The following is a 9,870-nucleotide window of genomic DNA, read 5'->3' on the forward strand; positions in this document are numbered from 1 at the left end:
ATTTCAATTATATTATGGTACGTAGTATCACAGAAATCACATATGATGCATGACATCTTAAATATTTTAGCTACATATGAAGCATTAACGACAATCAATTATCAAACAGAGAATTCACATTTAAAGAGAGAAGTGCTAAACATAGTAGAAGATAATGCAGTCAATACAAAAGTATATCAACAATGTAGTCATCACGAATATATATCAACTGTATAAAGTCATCTGTTGAAGTCTAGCTTTCTCTTTAATATAAACTGGACAATTTTTATCCATGGTGTTATGATCGTTATTGTCTAAATTTCCTCGGGAGCAATTAATACACTTGGGTGGATTCTGCTTATTCGGACAACATTTAAATAGATGCTTCTCGTTACAGTGACTACATATATTTTCTTTTTCAGGGCAACGTTTAGCAAAGTGATGGAAAGATAGACATCTGTAACACTGTATTACTGGAATGTAGTCATAAACACGACATGAAGACCATTGTAGATAAATTTTCCCAGCTTTTATCATCTTTTGTCTGATCTCTGGAGTTACTTCCAGTACCCAGGAGACATTTTCAGTATTCTTCTCATTTAATGAGAACTTAATGTGTACCTGTTCAGCAAAGATTCTATCAGTAAAAGTATCTAATAGATATCCATTCTGCTCAAAAATTTGTAAGATTAGATCTTCTTTAGCTACACATTTAGGTACTGATGCTATTTTTATCAGAGGTAATCTTTTTTTAGGTAATTTTGCACTTAGATTAGGAATTTTTTCTGCATTCTCTTTAAAATATTTGACTTCATTTTTGTGTTGTAAATCCACAGCGATACCTCCATTTCCTATTTTTCTAACATTTCGTACTCCTATACCTAACACTCCAGGATTCAGATTGTCTGTTAATTGCTTTTTTGTCTCCTCACAAGTAGCCTCTTTCTTATTGCTATAAACTAGTACTGTGTATTTTGGCGGAGGCGGCTCACTTACATTAAGAATTGGTTTTAATCCTTTCTTTAGAACATCCCTATAACTCGAAGGACAAGAGTCGTTGCCTCCACTAAAATCATCTGATATGTTTTCCCTATTGGTAAGCATGGTATATTGAATATCCTTCATAATTTTGCTAGTTTCTTTATTTTGAGTTTCTGTAAATCTTAATAAATCTTCCTTTGTTACTAATCCAGATAATGTTTCATTAATTACATTGTTATTGTGAAGGGTTACCTCAGCAAGTTCGACTAATCTCGAGAATTGTGTTAAGATAAATGATAAGTGGCAATCAGCTCCAAATTTAGCGTTCGGAAATCGGCGAGAATATTGCCTAATTTCGTCCATAATACCATTAGTAGTTTCACGAAACTTCTGCATTATAGATTCCATTTTAAGTAAAATAGTATAAATTTTATTAGAAAGCGAGAAAAACCCAACTTCCGGTTAATGTTCTAGAAGCTTATAGAAGTTGAGGTCAATGACCTTTAACAGGATGTTGAATTTGATGAAATCTAAGAATTGCCGTAATTTAAAAACTATTAGTCCGATGATAACGAAATTTTCTGAGCAGGTTACGTTTAGGGTCTTAAGAGAACTGCCTGAGTATTTTGTGAAAATGGCCCACCGGAAGAAAGCTAACTGAGTTCGAATTTAGACCGGAAATAGTCGATAATTCCACAAATATTAAGTCCAGAACAATTAAATTTTAAAGTTTTACTCACATACATAGTGCTAATAAAATAGCGTACCATGATCTGGATGATCGGTCAACTAAGTCCGGTAAACCGAATTCGTAAAATCCAAATTTTCAAAATGGCATAACTTCTTAACAGAGTATCCAATTTGAAAAATTTCGACGGACTCTTGTTCCAGATGCAAAACGGATTCAGCAAATGTATAACACTAATATAAAATAATAAGATGCATACAAAATAACATAAAAAATCTAAGAGCTGAAGTTGTCCACATCCTATAACTTTGAAGTACTAGCGCCACCTCGGAATTCCTAATGTTTACTCTCGCGAATTGAATGAATACAGAAGTGGTTCTATGGGATGGGAGAAAAAACTATAAAAATCCAAAATTCAAGATTGGAGAGAGGCTCTCCTCCATATTTCACGAAAGGTCACGACTTATATTGTGGTGTGTCGTCGCCAAGAACTTTGGACTCCGCTGCTTCCTCCTTCCAATCGCTCACCTTGCTCAGCCTTGCTATTTCTTGCTGAATTACTACTTATATAGTTGTGAGGAACCGGGGGTAGATAAATGTAATGTCTACCACTTAATCAGCTACAGATCTGGAAGATCCACCTGCAGAGTCGTAGGATGGCTAAAAGGATGTTTGCAATCAAAGATCGTAAGATCTCAATCTACAGTCAGGATTCCCAACACCAGCTAGGGAAGGAATTTGCATTTAAGATAATTTTTAATTAGGAGGGCTGTTACATTGATGAGTGGGGAGGAGTCACAGGTAAGTTCAAGTCATAGTGGGGTGAAATTGTCCGACTTATTAATAAAAGAAAAGGAGTCAACTGGTTAACTAACAAATAAAGGTTTACTAATATAAAAGATAACAACAATGAGATACAATATAATACTACAAATACAAGTTAACATTATCAAATTTAATTCTACTTACACCTCTAATCCGAGAGTATACTATTAAACCTTCGAGAGAGAGAGAGAGAGAGAGAGAGAGAGAGCTTACATCAATTTAAACTTACTACCTTGACTGACGGTCTAGAAAGTAGTCTTCTTCTTCTATACAATGAAGTTCCTTGGTGAAGCTCTTAGATGGAGAAGGGATGAGGGAAATCAAAACTTAGAATCTGCGAGAGAACTCTATTCTTATGGCATGTCCTTGGGGATTGTTGACTGGCTTCCTATGGCTATGTCCTTATATGATGAACTACCATCTTCTGGTGGCATATTCAGACTAATGTCGACTGCATCTCCTATGGCAATGTCATATTTCTATTGATTGCCTCCTGTATGGCATATCTCTTCTTTCGTAGACTGCCCCAAATGGCGGGAAAATCACCCTTTTTATTGTCATTTCTGTCCAATTATGTAAAAGAATCCGTGGTTACTAACGGGATGTATAGGAATATGGAGAGGGGTAAACTGCCAGATGGATGTCAAATTTGTAGATAAAGTCTTGTGGGAAAGGAAGGTGATTTCCTCAAAATGTAAAAAGTTTTTGAATGTGTTTTCCTTTTTGGTAAACAAACCCATAAAACCAAATACATTTCCCACACTAATTAATTAAATAAATCCCGATTCTCACATACTTGTCCTTTAATGACTTAATTAAGTGTTTGTTAGTAAAGTAATTTGATTGTTTTTAAAGTTTAATATCATAGATTAAAGTGCTTTTTAGTATTTTAATGTTGTTTTAGAAATTTATTAAGAATGAGTTAGTTTTTCCATAATAAATAATGGAAAACACTTTCCAATATCCAAATTTCTAATTCTTGAATTGCTTTTAGGACACATTAGATTCACATAATGATGTATGATTGTATTTGATTTTGTAATGAAAAAAATATATAATTTGTCTGTACATCAAATTTCAACCCAAATAAATTATCCAAATTTAAGCTATAGCATTGACATTTGTAATTACCATGCTTTCATGCAGATAAACTGTTTATGTCTGTATTTAAAAGTCTGTTTGAATCCAGGTGCAAGTTATGCAATGATCTATTTTACTGATTAACCTGTAATTGAAAGCTGACAACAGTACAGTTTTAACTTCAAAAAAAAGTGTGAATTCATATTTTTGATAATTTTCTTTCTCTAAACTTACCAAGAGTATCTTTAGAAGGTATGAAAAGCCCTTGCACATCACATGTTCATCTGCCATTATTTTTTTTCAAAACCATTATAGGTACTGTACTTATAAGTATGACTCATCTTTAATTCTCTAACATTTATTTTCTGTATGTCAATTCATGCTTTAATTGATATTAAATACTCCTACTTGAACTTGTATTTGAAAGCCAATAATTTTTCTCTCTCAATACAGGGAGATACAAAAAGGACTTTAAAACTTTGAAAGCTTATAGAATTTTAATCAGAAGATGTACGGAATTTGTTGAGATAATTTGTAGTAAAACACATCAAGCTTTACCTCAGTCATATTGGTTCAATGTAAGCATCATTGATGATAGTACATATACATATATCATGCCTGAATTCAATTTCTTGCTAAACATAAAGCAGCTTATCTGTTGTCACTTTCAGTAACTGCAACAATGATACATGTTTCGAGAGTTTTAATGGAATAGATATAAAATTTAATTAAAATTCAGTTATAAAACATAAGACTAGTGAAACCTAACATCTTTTCTAATATCCATATTAAATCAGAGACCAAGATTTTTTAAAAAACATAGCTATTTCATTCTTTTCCTTTTATAAACATCAATGCATTTTAGATTAAATTTTTATTAATCCCTGCTCAGGCTTTTGACATACTAGTCATGCAAAGGGAAAACAAGTTGCATGACTAATGTGTCATAGTTTTGAGTTCAGTGAAATTTACAGGCAAGAGTGGAAAAAAACACTAGATCTTTAACAAAACTCCAGAAGAAAAATCTGGAAACAAGATGACTGCTCAACTAATCCACCAATCTGGAAGATGTTTATTGAGGAAATCCCATGATTGTGCATATGTTCTTCTGTGTCATTGTTGTTTGATTGTGGAATAAGAAAATTTTTCAGCACTTTTATACAAAACACTTCAATTTTGGATTGTCACAAACGTGTTTCATAGTTGATTGTGCTTTTTTTTTAAGCCCCAAGTCCTGCAGTTATGGTTATTTACTTTACCATTGAGACAAAATGTCATCTCATCACTAAATATAATGTTATCTAGGATTGTCTTGTTTTTTTCAATCCAATAAAATATTTCTGCACTACATGAAACAAACTTGTAATTTGCTATAAATTAATGCCTTAGCTGATTGATTTGATAAATCTACTGATTAAAATTTTATATGTTAAAAATTGTAGTTTTTTTCTTTTTTAAACATGTTGTATCACACTTTCACACTTTGAATTATCCTGAATTATCTTTCAGAGAAGTATTTAGAAACTAAATATTGATTTTGTTGTATAAGAGTGGAGCAATTAACTTTTAGGCCTATGTAATTGGATACTTAGATGATCATTTATATTTATGATGCTTAATGTAGTTTAAGAGGTTCTGTCTCAAATATTTCATTTTTTTTTTTTACTTATTTTAAAATTATATATTCAGTGAATTTTTAATGGAAATGAAACAAAAGAAATGGGAAAAAAAATTAAATATGAATATCTTCTAAATTGCATGTGTTATGTTTCAACAGTCATTTTGATAGAGCAGATTATGAAAAGGTTTTTAGTTCAGTTATAGCAGTTTTTTGTAATTTTTGTTTATGTGCCAGTATGGATTATCCTTATGAAAGTAAAATACTAAAAATATGATTTTCTTATATCAAAACAACTTTAAATATTTTATTCAGAATGATATATGAGTTATTAAATTATGATCAGAAAGATGATACTGTAAAAAAGTAAAAATAAAAAAATATGCAACTTTTAGATGATAATTATTAATAACTAGCTGCAAGGACCCGCTTCGCTGGGTTTTTAAAAAGTAACGATAGTGATGATTAAGATAATTACATTATAGCCAATCTTACCCGTTTTCACAGAATGCAAGAATTAGGCCCCCCGTTTCCAGACTAANAGACCCCAAAAAATAAAAAATATATACTTTCTTACTACATATATTTATATGTAATAATAAAAATACATATATACACAGACTTGCATTTTTATTAGTCATGTTTTTTTTGTTTGTGGTGGTTAAATAATCTGTCTAATGTCAATTGCTTTTCTCTCTTCTTCAGGATTTTTCAGAAGTAATTAATAGCATTGTAATTGTAGAGATCCCCAAGCCTATTAACCTCAACCTGGTTTGTATGCCATTCTAAGACTGTTCATCTGACATCCCCCACTTCTTCAAAAGATCTTTAATTAATAGCAGCTATCAGCATTAATCCTTTTTTTCATAATAAAACATATCTTGCCGAGTTTCTTGGTGTTCTTCATTCAAGAGTTCTTGGCATTCTTCTGTCATCAGATCCATTTCAGGTTTCATTATGAGCTCTTCAATGTTCTTTATTTCTCATATGTGGTATTTGTTACTACTTTAGCTACTTGAATTTTTTTAATTATACAGTATCTTTCTCAGATAAGATTGAACTGCGCCCTACTGTACATTTGTTCAAGCCATACTGGTCACTCTCTACTTTTTCTATTATATTCTCACCTTTCGAAAATAAAACCAATGCAAAACTTAATGAGTGCCCGCCTGACAGTCTCGCGAATACTATAAAAGAATTGTTTGTCAGAAAAATAAAAGGCTGGAATTACAAAGGAGTGTTTCAAAGTTTGAGGAATACTATCTGATCAGTATATATCGGGTTGAGCGTTGACGTTGACGTCTCCTGCGCTCCAAAAAGTTACCTGAAGACAAAGGAAAATCAATCGGTATTTGCTATTTCTGTCTCTTCTTTTTATGTTTGTTCAGTGAAGTGTTTGTTGTCTGATCATAAAAATCTTACGCGAAAGTGTTCGTTATTCGATTTGTTTGTTAACTGATCACCAACTGTATATTGAAAAATGTAAAAACAAAAAAATTATATTTCAGAAGTTAATCTAGTATCAAAAACATTCCGATTCAGCATGACACATGTCAAGAGGATACTTAAGGACACACCAGTATTTGAATGAGGCTTTTTTCCCTATCATGAGTGGTGTGTTTTGCTTCAGCTCGTCGGAAAATATAGCCCAAGTGGCTGACATCTCCAGATAAACCCAAGAAAAAGAAAGAGTTTAGCTTGTTTTGTGTGGTGCTTTTCTGAGGACTGTGTTATCGGGACATGTCATGCTGAATTGGAACATTTTTGATACTAGATTAACTTCCAAAATATAATTTTTTTTGTTTTTATATTTTTCAATAAATTTATTTTGTTTATGCAAAATAAAGAAATAATTTTTAACGATACAAGTGCCATGATTATTATTTTTTTAAAATTTTCGTTAGGCTTAACATTGACGAAAATTCAATGCAAAGTGACATGCAATGGAGAAAAACTTCAGCATGGGGATGGGTTAATATATTTTTTCATACATGATCAGTTATCCGAACAACCCCAGTCCTGAATTGTTTCGGATAATTGATGCTCTACTGTAATATAAATTTATAAATTATCCTATGTAAGTTATGATTGTCCTTCTGATTTAAATAAAATTTAAATATTTTGTTTAAACACATCCTATTGTATTAATTGGATTATTATATTATTTTTATTGGTTTTTGAGGTCTGGAACCAATCTTCCATTTTTTTACATGAACAGTATTTTTTTTACATGGATTTTTCAGGAATATATCTATTATGTAAAAACATAATTGGATGTATTTATATTAAAATATAAGTATAATTTCCTAATGAAATTTCTTTTGTAAAAATTTCTGCAGATAATACATAGGAAATTATGGTATAATTTAGTTGATATTGATTTTTAATGATTCACAAATATTTTATCATTAACCAACTTCTATAAAATTAGTTATTGACTAAATAGCTAAATCAATTTTTTACAAATATCCTTCAGTTATAAGCATTAAATAATTAAATGAAAATTTATAAAAATTATAACTTTGCATTATCCATACATATATACATGTATGTGTATGCAAGTATGTACATACATATGCATGCATTTTTTAAAGATTTTAATTTATATATACAGTACTTCTATTACACATTCTGAAAAACATAAAAGTCTTTTATAAATCAGGGATATTTAGTTTATTTTGTAAATTAATTAATGAAAATATGTGAAAAATTTTTTCAGATAGCAGTTTTAACTTTAGAATTGATAGATTTTTATTTATAATTTGCAGAATAAAGTGGTCAAAGTTTGTTTTGCCAGTTTTTCTAATACTAATTTTTAAAATTTAAAATTAATAATTGGAAATTTATAAATGCAAATATTTATACTTTTTCTAATGAAATAATACTAATTTTGCCATTCATCTTGATAACTTTTTATATAAATTTAGATTGAGATATAATTTTTATAGATGGTAATTTGTAATTTATGTTTTCATAGAATCAAGTAACGTCATCTTCTCAAACATTAAACCAGAGACAGCAAGCAGCTCTTTAGCTGCACCTACTCAGTATGCTTATGCATCTTTCCCAGTTGATGTCATCGTATATTTCAGAATGCAACCTTCAATCCTTCGCTTTAGTTGTCTTCCTGTCTCTCGTGTGGAATGTCTGCTTAGACTTCCATCTGTTGATCTAGTATTTTCTTCAAAACGGGCAGAAGATGATCTGTATGCAGGTAACACTGTTCACTTGGAAAAAGTGGGAAACATCAAATCAAGATGTAAGTATTAATTAACATTTTTTCCATTATGTTAACTGATAAATTCCTATTAGCATGACTGTATTTATTTTGAAAATTTTATAAGTTGAACCAGCAATATATATTTATATTAATTACATCAATATATGATAACATTTATTTCATAGTTTAACAGTTTAATAATTGGACATATACATGAACATACATACATACATATGTGAGGACCCAACTCAGGTCCGAAATCATGTAAATTGCAGTATTCTTCTGATTAAATAATAATGATAGATTAAATATGAGAGGGAGAGGAAAATCTTATAATTTAAACAACACAGCACAAAATGTAAACAACGAGTCCCGGATGACTCCAACATGTGTTAAATGAACTGTCAATGTCAAAATGAAAAGTTATAAGTCAGACACAAGTGATCATAAACAGGTAGAACTTTGACCCAAATGCTCATAAACAATCAATCTAGGGAAACAATTTCAGAAAAGAGAGAAAGATTTAAGAGAGATAAATCATTGCATATGATCGTTCGAGTACCCAGATGACAGAAATCGCGAGTAACGGAGCTAAATTATGAGCGCGAGTCTTGCAAATTTGTCAACAATCCCCAAGAACAATCGACAGAATGGTGTCAAGCAGACACCTGGAATCGGACCTTTTCCGTGATCTGAGTCATTCTTGGTTTTCCCCAAAACAAAAGAGAGACCAATCGGGAAGCAAGGAAGGAGATGAGGGGCCAATCAAGTGTCCGAATAGTGGGAGAAAAAACTCATTCATTCATTCATTCATTTTATTCAACGTGTTAATACACATTTCCTGGCCCTGCAATTAGCATTACCAGGAAGATATTAAATATACAAGATATATAACGATAATTCAATGCATTGTATAACATAGAATACAGAGTAAAATTATATGCAATAAATAAACATAATATACAGAAATAATTAAGACAGATTACATGAGTATATAATGGAAATATTAACAATAAAATAAGTATAATCAAATATATACAAATTAAATTTCATGTAATAGAGAACAAAGTTAAAGGTACAGTGTCATAGTAAAGTACAAAGTAATTGAACAATATGTTCAATATTAGAATATATCATAATTACACATTACATATTTCAATTATATTATGGTACGTAGTATCACAGAAATCACATATGATGCATGACATCTTAAATATTTTAGCTACATATGAAGCATTAACGACAATCAATTATCAAACAGAGAATTCACATTTAAAGAGAGAAGTGCTAAACATAGTAGAAGATAATGCAGTCAATACAAAAGTATATCAACAATGTAGTCATCACGAATATATATCAACTGTATAAAGTCATCTGTTGAAGTCTAGCTTTCTCTTTAATATAAACTGGACAATTTTTATCCATGGTGTTATGATCGTTATTGTCTAAATTTCCTCGGGAGCAATTAATACACTTGGG

The 9,870-nt window shown here is 30.6% G+C and overlaps 1 protein-coding gene across 1 annotated transcript in view; it reads left to right on the forward strand.

Moving 5' to 3' along the window:
- The window catches only part of LOC111620697 (uncharacterized protein KIAA1109-like), a 185,047-nt gene that overhangs the window by 150,347 nt on the left and 24,830 nt on the right, over positions 1-9,870 (forward strand). The window contains exons 57-58 of the mRNA XM_023362685.1: positions 609-719; positions 8,149-8,430. Coding sequence (XP_023218453.1) covers positions 609-719; positions 8,149-8,430 — 393 coding nt within the window. The remainder of the gene's footprint in view (positions 1-608; positions 720-8,148; positions 8,431-9,870) is intronic.

Source organism: Centruroides sculpturatus, unplaced genomic scaffold, assembly GCF_000671375.1.
Source record: "Centruroides sculpturatus isolate CEXI.00-Female unplaced genomic scaffold, Cexi_2.0 scaffold243, whole genome shotgun sequence".
In the NCBI taxonomy this organism is placed as follows: domain Eukaryota; kingdom Metazoa; phylum Arthropoda; class Arachnida; order Scorpiones; family Buthidae; genus Centruroides; species Centruroides sculpturatus.